We start from the raw sequence: 19,792 nt of genomic DNA, 5'->3' as shown, positions 1-19,792 counted from the left end.
CACACCATTATATATAAATCACACATATACAGCATATATATATATATATATATATTTCTACAGCACACTTTGTCCATGTATCTGTCTCCTTTCTGTATGGACTTTTATGGATGAGAACAAGATTCAAATCCGTCCAGCCGGTCCTGAAGGAGCCTGGCTTCACTATTGTTACCTGCAGGGGTATTTATTTATTTATTTATTTTTCCGAGGCCTCCAGGTTGCTCTTTCTTCCACACTCGTCTCACCTATCCTCCCCCACCCCCAAGAGGTCCACCTCTGTGTCCCGCCTCCCCTGCCACTCCCCGCGGCGACATTCACTTGGTGATTCTAAGGCTGCCTTAACAAGCAAAAAACAGAGGAAGAGGTGCTGACCGGCTCTGAAGAACTCAGTGAAAAGGGGAAACGGTGTCCTGCAGTTACAGCAATAAAATAAAGTCTTCCTGATCCTCAAACAGAATGCGAGATCCACCCCTCCCCAGGAAAACCAGCTAGAGGGACCCCCCCCCCCCAGTCTAGCCGCAGCTTTCCTTAACGTTAGGCATCAAAACCTGTGTTTCTTCCACAGAGGGGCACGAAGCTTCGCCAAATCAGGCAAGCCATTTTCTAATAGGTTTGAAACTTTCCTAAGACACAGGAATAAACAGCCACAAGCCGGTGAGGCTGGGAGGTGGGCGAGCGCATGCAAGCCCAGGGCCCTGTCTTAAAACAATACAATCCCCCGCCGGGTGGGTGAATTTACGGAAACGACACCTCTCGGAGGAGGGGTGCAGGGACGATGGGTGCAGCCGCTGGAGGAGAGGGGAGGAAGGCTCCTGGCTCTGCAGACTCACAGATGTCCACCTGCAGCACGGGTCTCCACCCTGCGCCCTCCGCGCCTACCGGGGACTGTCCATCCCCCGCCCCCGCCCGGGCGCTGCTAGATTTGGACTCGGAGAGCGGTCTCCCTAGCTGCTGCTGCGGCGGCGGCGACTGCGGCGGCTGCAGGGTGGTGCAGGCAGGCTGGGAGGCTGGGAGGCGGGAGACGCCAAGGGACTTTGCAGCACGTTTCTGAATAAACTTTCCAATCGCAGGGGGTGCTGTTGCTGTACATTTTACGTAAAACTGAAAGTATCCCACGCCAGAGTGAAGCCCGCTTTTTGACAGCGGCAGCGCGCGCGCGTGTGTGCATTAAAGAGACAGGGGTTTATTTCCAACAGGTCTTTCCTAATTCCAGGGAAGGGCTGCAGAGGGGAACCGAGGGGGCTTTGGGCTCCCGTGTGCGCGCGGTGGCTGCTGGCGCCTGGGCAGCGCGGCCGTGACCCGAGGGCCTCACCACAGCAGCCTCCTGGCTGCTCCTGCTAGACAGTTTCATTCCTTTCCCTATTTTCTCTTTCCTCGTGTAACAGCTAAGGAACAATTGTGTTCTGTCCTCAAGAAACATTTTCCTTCCCTTTGCTCAGTGCTTTTGCATTTGCCCTGGAGTGGGAGGGGGTGTGTCCCTCCTTGGAAGCAGGCTCAAGGACCTCCCGCAGCGCCGGGAGCAGGTTCCCAGAGACTAGGAATCTGGGGGCTACCCGTGCTTTGTCCTCTGGCCGGGGACAGCTCCGAGGTGGACGCCTGGGTGCCTCGAGCCCCGGCCCCGGGTGCTCCCCTCTGGGGACTGGAACGCACCCGGAATCTGGCTTCTCGGGCTTTGTATCTCGGCCCCTCTTTCTGCGACCCTTGGTAGCTGGGGACTCACGGCTTTTGTAGGTGGCATTCAGACCCGATCGTTAGTTGGGTCGCTCAGATTCCGAGTCCCTGCCTTGGCCTTGGGGGCGCGCTCTCGGCCCTTGAGCCTAGGCCTGCGCCGTCGGCCTCGCCCCAACCCCCTCTCTCCAGGCGGCTTCTGCTCCCTCAGGCCCCGGAGCTGGCCTTCCGGACCCGCGACCCTCCAAACTTGGGCTGGATTTCGCTCTCCCGCGCGCTCCCTCCCGTCTCCCCTCGCCCGCTGCCGAGCTCTAACTTGGAGGCTCAGCTCTCAACTTCGGGTGATTTTTTCTTTCCTAGCTTTCCTTGGGCAAAGTTTCCAGAGCGCTGCCGCGGGCTCGGGGCTTGCACTCCAACCCTCGGCGTCCGCTGGCTGGGAGGGGAAGTGGGTGTGCGCATGGAGGAGGGTGTCCGGGACCCACTCTACCTGGCTTCCCTCCGCCCGCGCCTCCCTGGCTCTGGGCTGCAGCGTCCTGGAGCACTCTTGCTCCCTCCCCCACCCAAATAATTTTTCATTTTAGGGTCGGTGAGTGTGTGTGTGTGGAGGGGGAGTGGAGCAGGGCGCAAGTCTTGCTCCCCCTCACTCCTCCCTCCCACCCCGCCGTCCCTTTCTTCTCTCCCGGCCACGCCACCGCCGCGGCGCTCGCTGCGGCCACTGGTGAGCCAGCCGCCCCAGAGCCCCTCCCCTCCGCCCGCCCTCCCCCAGGGCCGCGTCTGGCGTCTGCGGAGCCCCCCGCCCCACACCTCCCCCGCCCCGCACTGGCCATTGGCTTGTCCTGGTCTCTTTTTCATGTCCAGCCCCTGATGTGTGTCCATTGGTGTGAGCTTCCCCTTCCCTCCTCCCCTTCTCTCCTGCTCGCCCTGCCCATGTTTTGTGTGTCTCTGTCCATCCAGACTCCTGACGTTCAAGTTCGCAGGGACGTCACGTCCGCACTTGAACTTGCAGCTCAGGGGGGCTTTTGCCATTTTTTTCATCTCTCTCTCTCTCTCCCTCTATCTCTCTTCTCTCTCTCTCTCTCTCTTTTTTTTTTTTGCTTAAAAAAAAGCCATGACGGCTCTCCCACAATTCATCTTCCCTGCGCCATCTTTGTATTATTTCTAATTTATTTTGGATGTCAAAAGGCACTGATGAAGATATTTTCTCTGGAGTCTCCTTCTTTCTAACCCGGCTCTCCCGATGTGAACCGAGCCGTCGTCCGCACGCCGCCGCCGCCGCCGCCCGCCCCGCAGCCCACCATGTCTCGCCGCAAGCAAGGCAAACCCCAGCACTTAAGCAAACGGGAATTCTCGCGTAAGTAACCCAATAATAGTAATAATAATTATTAATAATCACGAGGGCGCGCAGGACGCTAAGCAAGAGTGAGGTTGAGAGAGGGGTGTGTGCATGCATTAAAATTTTTTTCAGGTAAAAAAACCTTCGTTAGTTGGGGTAAAAAGATATTAAAGGGGAAAAAGCCCCATATCCCCTCTCGAACGAGAACCGTGTGTGCACTTTTGAGACGGCACGCACCTTTTAATTTTATAAAAAAATTGACTCCTCCTCTTTCCTCCTCTCCGCCGCTGTATTTCTTCTTTCAAAAAGGAATGCTATGATTTCTACCTCAGTTTTGCAAAAATAATGAACAATGCTAAGGATGCGAACAACTCACATGCAAACCTGGGGGTGGGAGCTGGAAGGAAAGGGGGGTTGTTTCTACTTCACTATAGGAAAATGGAGGGGGGAGGGAGGGCGTCAAGTCTAAAAACAATTCCTGGGGTGAGACTGGCCTTAGGACACTAATATGTGCACGGTCAAGTGTGCAGAGGGAGGAAAGTAGTCACCCCCACAATAGTACGAAAGTGGGACTGTAGAAGGGGCCCCCCGGCGCTTCCCAGGCAGCCGGTTCCGGAGAGAGGGGCTGCAGGGGCTGGGAGAGCCGGGTGACCGGGAAGGATCGGAGTCGCGCCCGGCGCTGCCGTCTTTTGTTCCGGCCGGAGGTGGGTGTTTGTCCCGCCGCCTTTTGTGCGGGCTCCTCGCGCTTGCCCTCCTGCGCCGCCACCGCCGCGGAAGGGCAGGAGCAAGGGCCGAGTGAGGAGGCGGCCCGGGGCACGCGGTAGAGGGAGGGAGGGCGCACGAGCCGCCGCCGGCGGGTTGCCGTTGCCCGCCCCTCCTGGCTGAGCCCAGGAGGAGACGAGGCGAAGACGCGTTAAAAAAAAAAAAAAAAGTAACGCAAAAGAATGTACAATTTCTTGCCCCCCAAAAGAAACCAAATGTTCCACCAGTCATATTTTTCACCGCTTTCCTGGGATTCGTCCACATCCCCCACCCCTGAAGAAATTCCACGATCTTTAATAGAGAAAAAAAAAGAAAAGAAAAAAATAGAAGAAAAAAAAATCCTTGACACCCCTTCCCCAAGCCCCCATCAAGTTGCAAACTTAGAGCGCCGGCGGCATGGAGAGGGAGTGAGGAACTCCCTCCTCTTACTATTTTTTGGAAGATTTTCAAAAAAAGTGGAAGTGGATTTTGATTGGGAAAAATCTCGTGTCTGAATGTTTACAAGCACCGCGTGTGCGGGAGCCTCCTGCCAACAAACAGACAGAGGACCGAGCGCGCCGCGGCAGCCCCGGAGCAGGCGGCCACAGCGGCCGGGCCTCGCCCGACCTCGCCGCACCCCAGTCTGGAGTCGGGATCGCCCACCAGGCGCTCGCCGCCCACCCGCCAGGCACCGCGGCAGGCCACGCCGCGACTCCGCCAGCCCGGCCTGCGCTCCGGTCCGCCCCTAACACAATGCCCAGCTTTCCCTTCGACCTCCCAGACAGCGAAAGCTGCAGGATGAAACTCGGTTTTGCAAAACATTTTTATTTTGCAAAGCAACTGTAAAGGCGAGTTCTAATAGTGCTCTCCATTACACCCGGGGTACTCTTAGATTCCTCTGGTTCTTAACTTTGGGCGGCCGGGAGGTTAGTTACCACGTGCTTTCCCTGCCCCCCTCCCAATCTGGCCAGTAGCCTCCTGGACCAAAGCAGTTGCCTGGCTAGGTTGAGGAGGGGGGCGGGGCAGGTAAGAAGTGTGCTGTGTATGCGTTTTGGGGGTGCAGGGTCCCTGGACTCAGCGAGACTCATCCTTGGGTTCTTGCCCTATACCCTGGGCCTGTCTTGGTCAGGGGTTCCTCCTGTGAGTTTATGTAAGTGTGCTAGTGGCGGTGGTGATTAACTCCACCTGAAGGTGTGCTTGGAGAGGCTGATGGTGGGTACTTAGGAAACTTTGAGTCCAGTAAGGAAAGGCATGCCCCCCTCCCTCTCCATCAAATCCTCTTATTCGTGACTCTTAATTTTTGACGAAAGCTTGAAGGGACCCCCTATGTTCTCTTCTGGATTTGTTGAGGGAGGGGTGCTCAATGGGAATTGATCCCCCCCCCAACTCTGGGCCGAGGAACTTGTCACACACTTCGGAAGCTCCCCCGCCCTGGCACGTTGCGGGGCCCTCCCTCTCCCCACCCCCGCGCATCTCTCCCTCGCCGCTCTCCCCCGCCCCCACTCCCACCGGCCGCGCCGGATACAGAGCAGACGCGGCGCGCGACGGTGTGAAGTTACAGCCCGGCCAGGTACCGGCGGGAAGGAAGGGCAGTGTTCGCAAGACTCGGGAAAGCCGGGACTTTGGGACAGTCGGAAGGATGCCATGGGGGCGCAAGGGACAGTCTGGGAGGCGCAGTCCGAGCTGCTCACTACTCTCCTCCCACTTGGGTCCCTTCTGGGACTCTCCAGTCTGGGAGGATTAGTCTCTGCTGTCCGGGGGAGGGACACTGGACTAGGAGGACAGTTGGAGGGGTATGTGCAGGGATCACTTATTTCATTTTCTGGGTGCTCAGAGGGCAGGAACCTCCGGGTCCTTAGGACAATCCCCCCCCACCTCCCACCCCCACCCCCGTCCTCAGCTACGTGGACTGAATGAGCCATTTGGTCGCTAGGAGGCAGAACAAGATCAAGAAAAGCTCAGCGAACTTGAACCTGTACCAGAGCCTCCCCCACTCGCTGCCCGGCGTTTCTCGGCGGGGGAGGGACGAGCGTTGGGAGAGTGGGGGTGGGGGGCAAGGAACGGTTAGGCAGAATTCCCTTTCTCCACCCCCCATTACCCCTTAGGTCTTTGTTCTTCATTTTGACTTAAAAAAATGCTTTTGGCTAGGGCCGTGTAGAAGCGCCGGGGCGCGCTGCCGACACCCCCACGTGCAAGGAGATCCCGCAGCTCCCTGCGCGGAGCCTGGTGCACTTTAGGGTCCTTTCAGGGAAGGCATTTTTGGTATCCAGGAAGGGGGAGTATGCTCTCGAGCTTGGAGCTGGCCGAAAGCAGGGGTATGGCAAGTTTGCCCTTGGCCCCTAGGATCACTTTTTTTCCACCCCCATCCCCGCGCACAGCGCACGTCTCCGCGGCCACCGCAGGCTTACCGGACGGCTTGGCAACCCGACGCTCCCCCTCCCCGCCTCCTGCAGCTCTCGCCTGGAAGCCCGAAATCACAACAATAGTAATAGTTATCATCATAATGATGCGGGCTAGCAGCGTCATTAATAATGAATAACCGCGGTCGCCGCCTGGCGCGCACACGGTGCCCGGAATTGCGGGTGAAACACATTTGCACAGATCTTCCAAAGTAAAAGTATTAGCTTGTGCACACAGAATGCATTTCAGGACCCGCGCTCTGGGTGTGCGGGATGAAGCCAAGACTTGATCAGGTTATCCAGCTCAGTTTTCCAAACCTTACTTCCCTTTTCACCAACTGGCTGCTTCAGGGAACCGGCACTCGGCGGTAGCCGGGCGGAATGGGCGTGGAGGCGGCAGCCGAGTCCTCGGGCCACCCGCCTCCTCCAAGCTGGGACTGCGGGTAGCTGCTGCACGTGTTCGCTGTGCACGGCCTGAGCCTGCAGCCAGGAAGGAGGCTGCTCGCTTTGTGCCGGGGAGCCCCGGTGCCCAACTTCACTTTCTAAGCGGCCTACTCCCGCAGGGCCCCGGCTCTCGGCCCCCGGCCCCCGGCCTGTCGCCTTTGGCTTTGCTTTTGTTTCTTTGCTTTGCCTTCCTGATTTTTCAGCCTCCGTTTGCTTTATCGTGTAAGAAAATCCACTTGGAAAGCAAACTTGAAGACATAGCTCCCATTTCCCCCTCCCCCTCCCCCAGCAGCCCTGGTTTTCTTACCTTCTTTCTCCCAACATTTCTTACAAGGATTTTGACCCCTCTTTTAATGTTTACAGCGGGGTGGCGGGAGAGGAGAAGAGAGACATAAATACAAATATATACATATATCTCGATCTGCGGTAGCTGAGACAGTGAGATCGTCCAGTCCATCTTGCTAAAAGCAGAAGCATTTCATTTTGTCCCCCCCCTTGTAGATAGAATTCGCGGCTAATTATTGTGATTATTTGTCCACTCCTTTCCACTTCAATCGAGGACTCCCCGCTTTGTACCGAGTTAGGCCTGGGCTTAGAAAGGGTGGTATTGTAGGAGAGAATTAGGATGGAGTTGAATTGAAGGGAGGGGGTAAAATGGCTGAGGTTAGGAATGTTTTTAGGGAATGGGGAATTTGCATTAAAATACAGAGAAATTATCTGATGCCCAGAAAGGAAATGTTGGTTGCCACTGAGAGAGGATGTCAATGCAAATCAGTAGGCTGCAGCAAGAGAATAGTATTTTCATATTTTCTTTGTGCCCCATTTGGTCTGATTTTTTAAAATAATGCAGCAGCAATAATAAAAACACATTTTGATATTTCTCTGAACATAGCTAGCCAAATGTTTTTCAGGTAAACCGATGTTAAATGTATTTCATACATTAGGATATAATTCTTGTTAATTAGCAATAATTTATGTTAAGAGCATAGAAAATGTTGAGGTTACAGGTTTTATATCTGTACATTTGATCATCTTGTTATTTTCAAGAACTTTGCCTCCTATAAAATTAATTAGGTGAGATGTGGAGGTGTAATCAGCAACCTGTGAATTACCACTTCATTTCCTGGTTTTGATTGTAAATCAGTTCAGTCACTACGTTTAGAAGACTTTAACCAAGTCTGTTTTTTACCTTTAACTGTTAGATATCTAAGAGAATATCCCCTTTGCTCCTAATACTGTTCCTAGATTCTGAAATCCATCAGGCCCTGGGAATAAAAACAGCAGCAGCAGCAGCAACAACAACAAAACCCCAAATGAATCCCGAGGATAAGATTTGCAAAAATGTTTTACCTTTAATAGAACAAAATCTTCCCCTGAGCCTCTCAGTCTCTCAACCCCAGAACTTGTAGCTAAACAACAGCAAAAAGGAACACAATTGCCAACGTTCATTTAAAATACTTAATTCAAATAGCAGGGATCATGGATCAGGACTTCCCACTCCTCACTTGGTCAAAATGAAAGCGAATGCAGGAGAAAAATGACGTGAAGACACAATGGGAAGCACTTCCGTTTGCTTCCTTTATCTGAAATGCATACTTGTGCATTCTGTATTTGTCTTTTGATCAGGATGTTGGGCAAAGAAACATTTAAGTGCTTGCTTTGCTGTCTTCATTAGTAGGGAGATAACCTTCATATTCTTGTGGTGACCTTATGTTCAATTAGGAGGCGTACCAAAGGCGAGGAATTATGACATGTCCTACTTGAGCACAGGTGCGGCTTAGGCAGGACTCTTAATATTATTTCACCCAGCACATCTGGGAGTTACTCCAGATCTCCCCCTCAATATTCAGCCTGGGTAGGGTTGAAATAAATTTAACCTGAGTTCGCTGGATTTTTGCACTTTATCAAAATCTGTTCCAATATTCTACACTCAAATTAAAATCTATTTTTTGATTCTCTGTGGCTTTAAGTTCATTAAATGTGAAATTGGCAGCTTGCTAAAGAAGGTCAGACTGATTAACTGTTTAAGACTTGTACATTTTCTGCTTCACTTTATTAACTGGCGGCATCCTGGACATGTTTTGTATTTTTGTGATTTTTTTAAAAAAATTTTTAGTATTTTAAGATGGTGTAAACAACATTTCCAGCTCCTCTTTCTCTACTTGCAAGGTTAAAAAAATAATAGAAGCTGCTCAAATAGATGCTGGAGTGTAGAGTTTAAAAAAAAAAAAGGCAGACGGGAAAGAAAGGCATGTCTGCCTTGTTATAATACTCGCTGGTGATCGTGTGTGCAGAAATGTTCTGTAATGAAGCCTTTGGAGCTCACTCAGAAAATGAGTCAACTTTGACTACATTAGGTGAAGCATCGCAACTCTGAGGAAAGGATGCCCAGCCCTCTTAAAGTGTGGAGCTTGGGAGTCCACTCTGATTTTATGTCATGGAAGCCACCGAGAACCAACATGTTTAGAATATTCTAGACAATCTTCTCAGTTATTTTCTTAACTACTCAGAAGTACCCATTTAGTGAGTGTGTTTGAGAAGTGCCAGGTAATTTGATATTCTTTTGATTTTTTTTTTTTTTTTTTTTTTTTTTTTTTTTTTTTTTTTTTTTTTTGTGGAGTAGCTGAGAATGAGGACAGATTTTGGCAGTGTAAGATTCCCTGCGTTGTGATGGTTAGTTAGGTGGATGTAGTCACTTCCTGATGACTTCGGTGTAAATGTGGTGCCTTCTCTGCTGTGAGGCCATGTATGTACAGTTAGTATACACATTCATATACAAAGGGCGTGTGTGCTTATTCACCTCTAATCCTGGACACAACAGACAACTTAATGTATGGCGGGGAAGCATGTTTGGTTCCAGTACATGTTTTTCCCGTATTATTTAAGTTTTCTTTATATTTCTTGTGTTAGCCATTAAAGTCACATTCTTTTCAAAAAATTAGTGCGTGCGTGTGTGTGTGTGTGTGTGTTTTCTCTGGAGTTATTCAAGTTGGGGGTATTTCCTTTAGGCCATGATGGCCACCCTCACTGATCAATTTCCTTGATTATTGATACCCTCCACATGGCACATTGCCTGTGTCCACTTTTTTTGGGTGTTATATGGAGAACGCTGTGGTGAAGTGGGGGATAGGATTAAAAATGTATGTCCTTCCTTTTCTCTCCACACTGGTTCGCTAATCATTGTGTTTTTGCTTTTTTCAACTACAGCCGAACCTCTTGAAGCCATTCTGACAGATGATGAACCAGATCACGGCCCATTGGGAGCTCCAGAAGGGGACCATGACCTCCTCACCTGTGGGCAGTGCCAGATGAACTTCCCATTGGGGGACATTCTTATTTTTATTGAGCACAAACGGAAACAATGCAATGGCAGCCTCTGCTTAGAAAAAGCTGTGGATAAGCCACCTTCCCCTTCTCCAATCGAGATGAAAAAGGCATCCAATCCTGTGGAGGTTGGCATCCAGGTCACGCCAGAGGATGACGATTGTTTATCAACGTCATCTAGAGGAATTTGCCCCAAACAGGAACACATAGCAGGTAAATGAGAAGCAAGGAGAAAAGCTGTTTGCATGTTTTCTTTTCATTTGCAGAGGTGTTGTAGGAAGCCAGGAAGGCATGGTAGAGTGCTGTCTGTATTTCTCCACGTGACTGTCCACGACAGCCTTGTGACGTTAAAACATCATTCCTGTTGCTTCCGTCCAGAACCCTGACAATAAATTTTTTTCTCCACCTTACCGAGTCAGATGTAGGTGGGAAAGTTACACACGTTTGACACCCTCTGCCTGGCTCTGACAGTACCAAATCTTTCTTCTTCCCTTTGCTTGCCTTCTCATTTTAAAGTGTTGAACCTTACTACACCCAGCTAAGTCTTCAGTGTCCACTTCTGGTGTTGGGAATGTATATATGAGGCAGTTGTAGTTGAGCCAATGACTTGTCTGAAGGGATGGAAAGAGTTAACTGAGTTCCAGGGCTAGCCTTGGATCCATACTGGCTGTCAGCCTGTTTGGGGCTGTAATTAAACACAGCCCGTGGTGGGATGACACGGTGACCTTGACTTTAAGATGCCATTTTCGACTGGCCAGGCCAGAGTAGAGAGGGCAGTTGCTGGAGCGCACAGACATGCTTACTCGAAAAGTTTAAGGGCATGTTGGAAATTTCAAAAGGTTGGTTTGACAGGAATGGCTGCTCCCTGCAGCCTGCCTCCTCAGCTCAGTGATAAATGCTTCTCAGAGCTCTCTCTTGTCTCTGATGTGGTTTTGACAGATGTATCTTGATTTTGTTTGTGGTTTACACAACCACATGTCACCCTTACAAATGTCCAGTACCGACTCCAATGTTTCTTCTCTAGCCTAATGTAAAAATTTCCTTGGAGAAAAAAAATGCATGCACATATTTAATAGCTCTCTCTCTCTCTCTCTCTCTTTCGGTTAATTTTACCAAGAAGGTAGCTAGGTGTGCGGGTTTCTCAGCTCCAGGGAAATGGAATTAAAAGCTAACAGAGGGACTTTAATTCCCTGCTCTAGTGGTAAACAGCAACACTAGGCAGTGGCTCTTAAAACACTGTTTGCTTTAGCACATCAGACAAAGCAAAAGCAGATTCTGTGGTGACAGGCCTGCCACATCTGGGAGACAGTCCCTTCTCTGCACTGCCTCCATCCTACAAAAGCAGGTTTGCTCATTTTTGGAAAGGCAATGTAGATAGTCACAGGGCTTATTGGAACATGTGTCTGAAATGGTTGGACCATAGAGTTGGGCTATCAGTGATGGGGGCGTTAAATAGCATAACCCCTCACCCCCTCCAGACTCCCCCTACCTGGCATGTGATCATGATCGTTAAGATCAAGTGGGGCGTTTTCTTTTCTTCTTTTTCTTTAGTGAAATAAGGACTCTGCTGCCGAGGAAAGCTGCTTATGTAGTGTGTTCTTCTAGAAGCTTCCACATTTAGCTTCTGAGACATGTAGGTTAAGATGTTTATCTCCCCCACCCCCCTGTAGGATATGGCAATGACCATTTCCATGTGCTGTCTTGTGACTGGAAGGAAAATGAGCAGAAGTGTAAGGCATGATTAATGAAGCAAGAGCAGGCGGAAGGGGATTTGTCGTCTTTGGAGATCCAAAGCCTTGCTAAATCACCAAATATGGAGTAAGGCTTCTGTGATGTAACATCGTATTTACATATCGAGCTGCTCGTTTAAAAGACAAAACACAGTGTCTGTCAGGAGAGAATTAAAACCACACTTCTCCTGAAGGCCTAAGCAGGTTTTCAGTTTCAGGTTAGCCAGTTTGAAAATCAGGGCCTCTGGATTTAGAAGACAGATCTGAAGGCTGAGGAAAGCCTTATAAATAGTTAGGCTTTTTACTTTTGCACTTGTGACTCGACATGGATGTGCATGAAAAGAAATAGTCTTTAACTTGCTGCTTGTCATAGTGATCCTGTGATATTTCAAAACCAGTGTGATAGGAGAGTCTAAAGAAGCCAAAAAGAAAAAAGGAAAAAAAGAAAAAGGTGCAAATTTGAAATACATTTTCTAGGGCAAATGGTTCATTGTTTCTCTGTAATGGAAAGCTATCTAAGGCGTCTCAGATACTCATTGAGTGTCCACATGCAATCCAGGTGAGGTAAACCTTTCATGCAGGAATAATTGCAACATCTTGATTCTTTTCATTGTGCTTAATCACCTGTTCTTACCCTGGTATTGGCTGAACATGAATAGCATGGTCACATCTCAAAGTAAGATGTCAGTAACTAGAGTCATGGCTTCTTTTGATTCACAGTAATGAATTAAGTGTTTCCTATAGTGAAATTCATGTTCCACCATTGCACATAAATTATGATACTCTGGACCTTGGGTGTCCCTGAATCGAAGTTCTGGGAAGATGACTGTGTCCTCCCAGCTGGTTTCTCTATAACAAGTGGTTCCCAACAGTAACCACTCAGTAGACATTTGAACTATGTGTCATAAAGAGAGAAGCAGTAGTCTCTGTTGGGGAAGAAATATACTGATGCATGTCTACAAGAATATGCTTGGCAACTACATGAAAGACAGTCATTTACGCATGCTGGGTAGGAAAGACTTTATGAAAGTGACATAAGTTAGATTGGGGTTCACTTTGTGCTCTGTGCCATTTTACAGGCAGGAAGAAGGAATGAAATCTTCCTAAGTAAAGCCTAGAATTTGGGGACTTTGAAACAGTATGGTAAGGTAGAATTCTTAAGAGCTGCAGTAAAGTAGCAGGCTTTTGGGCTATGGCCAGTCTCCCAAAGCTGACTGGGTTTTTTTTTTTTTGCAGAATGTTTTTACCTGATGACTAGATGGCTGTGCATTCTCATATACCATGCACGTGTGTTACCTATATCCATAGACAGTGAGCAAGCTGCCTTTCCAATTTTGTTTAGATATTCAGAGCCTTATATGATTATGATCCACAGAGACTATTGGAACAGTATTCATTTAACTGGCTATTAACAATATGCATATCAAAAACCTATCAACATATAGGAGCAGCCTTTTACCCATGGAGAAATATATACATGATATATATATATATATATATATATATATATATATATATATATATTTAAGTCTTTATGATGAGTAAAATATTCATTGAAGATTAGTGAGTATAAAACTGTTTTTCTTTCACAGAAAGGGCCCCAAACATTATCTCACAGTGTCAGTCTTGAAGTTTTGGCTCATTGCACACAGGAATCTTTAAAATAAGATTAGACTATCATAAAGTTAGCTTGTAGACAGCATAAGAAAACAGTCTGCTAAGATGCAGGGCAGCCTGCTGCTCCTGATGGAGCATTGGTTTTCCCCTAACATCTAGAATGCAGGCATTTTCACTGGGGTGTTTGTCACTATCTGCCTAGACAGAACAACTGATCTGGCTAATGATATGCAAGACAGCCTGTAATGGGTAGGGAAATATTAAAAGCAACTGTATTAGCATTTTACTTACAGGTAAACCAAGTGCCACATTCACGCTTTCCAGAATTTGCAGAACAAACTTCCCCTTTCTCTTTGTACCCATTTTCATTCTTTCCTAGCCTAGACTGAATTAGAGGAAGTGTTTGTATATTAATTATAAATGAGACTATAAATGACAGTGTCTTATGACTGCTTATTTTTCATTTCTCTTTATTTGTATGATTCTGAATAAAAAAATACTGATCTCTGAAGTCAATTTTCAGTGTGGCAGCAAAAACCAGAAAGCACCACCCTTCAAAAACAAATGTGCTGGCAATCGTTTTATTTACCTCTGACTCTGTAGAGCAGAGAATGCTGTTTTGTAACAAATACCGAGAATTTTCATAGAGAGGCCGTGTTTGTGAGGCCACTACCCATGAACTGATGTTGATGGAACTGGGATACTGTATACAAGCTGTATTTGTAAATAAGACAGGAAAAGGTTGTGGACTGGCAGCTTGGATGTTTTGTCAAAGTACAATGTCAGAGAAACTCTAAGACACATTGTAAATAGAACTGTCACAGTGATTGCGTGATTGAGCTACAGAAGTGTCCTACAATGGTTGGCATTGTCAGAGGACTTTTGAAAGCTTAATTAAACACGGTGGCCCGAATGGTTGCTAAATTTTCTTTGGAGAGCCAAAAAAGAAAAACAAAATCTAAAATGTAGAAGACCCCAAAGATCTCAAAGTCCCTGTGATGTCACCCTCTGGGTGGTACAGAAAAGAGGCACCGTGCATCTTCCTAGGCGTCTTTCAGAAATAATAGTTTTGAGAATAGGTCCACGTGATATGGAGAGCATCCTGTGTGTGATGTGGAGATTGTGTTCGTTCTTCTGTCTCCTGCTGTTACAGACAGTTAATGTAAAAATGGCCTTTTATTGGAAACACAAATATGTATTCACTGCAAGAATAGGAACAGAGGGGGACAAAGTTTCCTTCCCATTCTCTGTGTTTATTCTGTGAACACTAAAACAAACAAACAAAAACCCCCAAGTGCTGTAATTTCTCAAATCAACCTGTCCTTGTTGGGGGCAGGTTGTGTGCACTCTGCTGTTGGAGGATCTGAACTATGTTTTGCACACCTTTCTCCCAGGGAATGTGGCATTTAACTGTGGGGCTGTCCATGGGCTGGAAAATATAGCTGGCTGTAGAAATGTCAGCTGGGTCAGGACAGGCACCTTCAGCTCTGAGAAGAGGCCAGTTGGATGCATATTAATGGCACATTTTAGAGTCCAGGAAAGTGATTAATTTCACACTGTAGCTTCTGTGTTTGGCCAATAAGGGAGAGCTAAATTGGGGTACATAACAAACATGGGATACAGATTTTAGATTTTCATGATGTCTCACTGGTGGTATTTAATAAAGGAAAAGAGGCAAATGTGGTTTTGCATGACTGTCGCTTACAAAGTTTGGCTTTCTTACGGGGAAAATACAAGATTGAAGGGAGAAGGAAGGCCCACGGAACATGTCACTGGGTGCTAGTCTGCCCTACCTTGGTCGGTCTGTTTGCATCCTTTATTACACAAAGCAATCATTTGACGGGCTTCACTTCAAGTCCCTGTCTATCTTTACATATAGTTGTTCTGACTTCATTCAGTAAAAAACACCTAGCACTAAGCTGGACCCACTCTGGCACCTTGCCACAATTTAGCATGAGATTTAATCACCAAGGATCTTTAGTACCTTCTGCTAGTTCAGATTTCATTTGGGTCATGGCTATGGCAGTGGTGTTGTTACTTCAAAGATAAAATGTATTTTTAAATGTAGGGCCTATTTTTAATATTTCAAATCAAGCAGGCTTTTATTTTATGTGTCAATTTGGAGGACATTAGTAAAGTTAATAAAATATGTGCAGGCTATATAATTTAATGGAGAATGACCAGTATTTTTATTTGTAATCCAAATAGAAAATTGACCATTGTACCTTTCTTCTGTTCCTCTTGTGGCCCAGGTAAATCAGCACTATTAAACTGCTTTTCCCTTTTACGGCCAGGGTATGGAGCACTGGCCAATATCTGTAAATTTACCTTTGTAATTTGCCATGTAGTTTTTATAACAATGACCTAATTAATTTGAGCACGAACCATATTATTGCTACTGGAGTCATTTTCTGTCACAAACTTAATTTCCAGGAAATGTAACCTGACGAATAAGAATTCCTTAGCTCTCCACATGTGTTCTCTGAGACCAAAGGCAAATTTGAAATAATAATAATACTAAAATGCCAGCCTTATTAAAGCCAGTGTGCTTGATGCCAAACCCAATTTCAAGCCAGTAAACATCAGACCGTATTTCTAATCAGTTTTCGAATGCAACATACTCCATATTGGGTTCACTGGAATCTGTCTCCCTGCTTTTTACTGGCCAGCTGTACTCCCTATGCATTTTTAAAACATTCAGCAAAGGATTTTGCTGTTCTTAGCAGGGTTAGTAACTTGGGGTCTGTTTCTGAGCTCATTCGTCATTCTGTGATGGCATTGAGTTAGGTTGGCAAGGGAAGGATTTGAGGCATGGGGGGTGGCGAGGTCACTTCTGATCCCAGCAGGGAATAGGTGAGCTTCATTTGCCTTTACAATAGGCGCACAGTTACTGCACCTTGGAGGGGCTCTCAGGTGCCGCTCAGATGGGCGCATGTAAATGCCCTGTCAGATGTGGAGTCAGAATATTAATGCTTCCTCCACCACTGCACCATAATAAAGCTGTACACAGCTAGCTTAATATGCAGCTAGTCTGGGATTGCATAGACTTAGATAGCCCAGTGTGAAAGACAGCAATGGAGGGATGCTCGCCATGCCACAGTTCTCATCTTGCTCTCCTTTGATCTAGAGCAAAATGAAAACATTATCCTCTCCTCTCAGAGATGTCTCCCCAACTCCGCCACCCCCAATCCACCACCAGTTAGGTTTTTTTTTTTTTTTTTTTTTCATGTGCTGGTATGGAGAAATGCGACATAATTTGTTTCATATGGTTAATTACTGGCTTTTGAATATTTAAAAAATTTAAATAGCCACAGTTCCAGCTTTTTCTGTTAAAAGTATGTGATTCGAACAAAGGGATTACAGTGTAAATATTTGGTGATTTGTAACACCCTTCCCCCGATAACACCCACACAGTCACACACCCACTGACACTCTCACTGCACACCCACACATTCTCATACACACATTCACTCACACATTCACACACACACACACACACACACACACACACTCACACACATTCACACTCACACACATTCACTCACACACACACTCTCACACACATTCACACACACACACACACACTCTCACACATTCACTCACACACACTCACACACTCTCACATTCACTCACACTCACGCATTCTCACTCACACACTCACTCACACACACATTCACACACATTCACTCACGCATTCTCACACACTCACACACACACTCTCACACACATTCACTCACACACACTCTCACATTCACTCACACACTCATACACACATTTACTCACACACTCACACACATTCACACACATACACTCACACATACTCACAGTGCTGACTTAAAGACTTTTATACCTTTATTTACACTTCTTTTTAAAAACCTTCTCTCTATTGGAGCTCCATTAAAATGTTTTTCCATTATATTTGAGTCTGCTATTGCTTGAGGTTTATAGAGACTTTTCATAATGTGTTCATTTAGCAGAATCAACAGCTGTCAGAACCAGTTGTGGTAAACCCACCAAACATACAAAGAAAAATACACACGCTTCCTGAAACAAAACACTTGGAAAAATAAGCTGCCAGAACTGGCGAATTAGAAGTTTGTCGACAGGGAACTGAGGTGTCTCATCTCCGAGTCGCCCCAGAGACCCAGCAGGTCTGATGCAACACTGCTGGAAGGGTTACTCAGACAGGTGGCTCCTCCAAGGCAATGTGCTGTGTGCAGCTGACGTGTGCACCAGAGGTAGGCTGGGCCTTCCGTGCCTTCCCCTGCTCCCTCCTTTTTATCCACTCATGATCTACCTAGATAGATAAATACCAAGTTCTTAGAGTGTTAAACAACAAATTATACTCACCTAGAGGTGAGATGATCCGGTGGAAACTTGTGTAAAAGAGGTGAGAAAGACACCTTGCACACCCTTTTCTGGAGAGGCTAGGCAGCATGCTGTTCAGAACCAAATCGGTCTCCAGGCAATTCCCAGTGGGGCCCTGAAGCAGGTATGTTGAAAAAGGGGATACCTGGGGACCTCTGGCCACTCACAATGAGTTTTTGTTTGTGTCCTCACTGTCGTTAACATTGGGGAAGAACAATTACACCTACAATTTGATCTTTTAGATAGAGGTAAATCCACTAACTAAAAACTCCCATTAAAATCAATAACTGACTGTCCTCGAAACCGATGAGGCGCCTTCAAAACAAACACAAACACAGGTGCTGCTGGCCCCACCCCTTCTTCATTTTCTTTTTTGAACTTTCTAAAACACAGGGAAGCCTTCTAGGTACAGGCACTGAATTTTATGTTCATTAGTTGTTCATTTTCTTGATATTGAAGAATGCTGAAGACAAAAGATCACATCCATTAGTTTTTAGGGAAATAATGTTCTTACCTAGTGGGAGCACAATGCTTGACTTGCTGAATCTGGCCCTTATGTTCCAAAGACAGGACATCTTGTTGGACAAAAGGATATAGTCTGCCCCATTCAGACTCCAGGTATATCATGATTTCATGACCTGCTTACATTTAAGGGGCCAGTCACATCAAACCCCCTCCCCCTTTTTAAATACTGCCTATTTTAACCTCTGCCTCAGCCAAAAATCCTTTGAGTTTTCAGTTAAAACAATGCATTAACCAATGTTAAAATTTAAATCTCAGGAGTTTCCCCTACTTCATCCCACCTTAATAATTTTTTTTAAATATTCTTTTACATTTAAAAGTGAGCCCTGACTATTGAAGAATGATTTCAAGGCTGAAAAATTTTTAATAATAAAATCGTAACCTTCTCATGTTATGTTTTTGTTATGTTAAGGGGAAAAATCAATAAGGAAAAATTTAATTCTGATAAAGATACTCTTGGATCTTTGAAAACAACTGCTGTCCTTTTAACTAAGACATTTGAGCAGCTTCAAAGACGATGTATTTCTTCTGATCTTGGAGCTGTGTGACTGGTAGCAAGCAGGAAAAAAAACCTTATTCTACATACAAGTGGATTACTTAACAAGTCAGCACAGACACGTACTTGTTTGTACAATAGAGATAAAAATTCCTGTATAAAAATAATTCAGCTGCCGACAGCAGGCATTGTCGTTGGACCTGTCTTTTGTGCTTGTCCCAGCACTGGGCCCTCCTCCCCTGCTATCTTTGTGGGGCAGCCTGCTGCCTGCAGACTCCTGACCACAAGTTAATTGCTATATATTAAATATACAGGTATTGTATTAAATGAGGACTACCCCAAGTCCTATATATATTTCATTCTCCTGTGTGACTGGCCAGCAGGGGGATGGCAGGCAAATGCTCTAATAGGGAAAATGACTCCAAGGCAGTTAGGGGAAATTTGGCCTTCAAGTCCCATTTGCTCTGCAATGTAGCATCAGTCTCTAAACTTTTGTTTTTAATCTAATTCTGATTTACCCTGTCACATCCCATATCAGCACTCACTGAACTCTGCTCATGTAGAGTAACATTAGTGTCAAACAGAATTGGTCAGGACTATGGACCTGTGGCTCATATAGATGGTTGAGGATGAAGGTTCCATCCAGCCCCGTGTCCTATCCTTTCTGATAAACATTAAAATGTGGCTCACATGAAAACTGGGCCTGCCAATATGAAAGTCAGGGAACCAGGAGGAGAACTTGTGGTTTTTCACCTCCCTCTATTTGAAAAGTCTGAGATGGTGATGAGGGGCAGGGTGAGGGAAGAATGGCCAGAGAGGAGTTATTACTGTAATATTTTTCGATAGTTTAAACAAGTCCCCACAGCACAGACCCTCTGGGGCTAGCAATGGAGCTTTCAGCATGACATGTGGCCCTTTGAAAGCTGCTATTCTCAGTGTGGCTTGTCCACCAGCTGGGATGGGACTCGAACACAGTTACACCTTTGGTGGTTATTTGGGGGTGTGGGAAGCGCAATGCATTGGGAATTCTGCCACTAGGCCTTTTTAAATGTCGGAAGGTTAGTGAGGTGTCAGCATGCAAGGAGAGGCTTCTCCTCCAGATGGGTAATTGGGAAGCATGAAAATCCAAATTCCCACGATACTTTCCGCT

At 46.7% G+C, this 19,792-nt stretch overlaps 1 protein-coding gene across 5 annotated transcripts in view; it reads left to right on the top strand.

The window, feature by feature from the left end:
• The first annotated feature begins 2,964 nt into the window (after positions 1-2,964).
• The window catches only part of Bcl11a (BAF chromatin remodeling complex subunit BCL11A), a 94,661-nt gene continuing 77,833 nt past the window's right edge, over positions 2,965-19,792 (top strand). For all 5 annotated transcript variants that reach the window (XM_035453312.1, XM_027387998.2, XM_027387997.2 and 2 more), the window contains exons 1-2: positions 2,965-3,019; positions 9,793-10,122. In XM_035453312.1, the coding sequence (XP_035309203.1) occupies positions 2,965-3,019; positions 9,793-10,122 (385 nt within the window). The remainder of the gene's footprint in view (positions 3,020-9,792; positions 10,123-19,792) is intronic.

This window comes from Cricetulus griseus (assembly GCF_003668045.3).
Source record: "Cricetulus griseus strain 17A/GY chromosome 1 unlocalized genomic scaffold, alternate assembly CriGri-PICRH-1.0 chr1_1, whole genome shotgun sequence".
Lineage (NCBI taxonomy): Eukaryota > Metazoa > Chordata > Mammalia > Rodentia > Cricetidae > Cricetulus > Cricetulus griseus.
The sequence above is the reverse complement of the archived record's forward strand: the minus strand, read 5'-3'. Positions and strand labels throughout refer to the sequence as shown.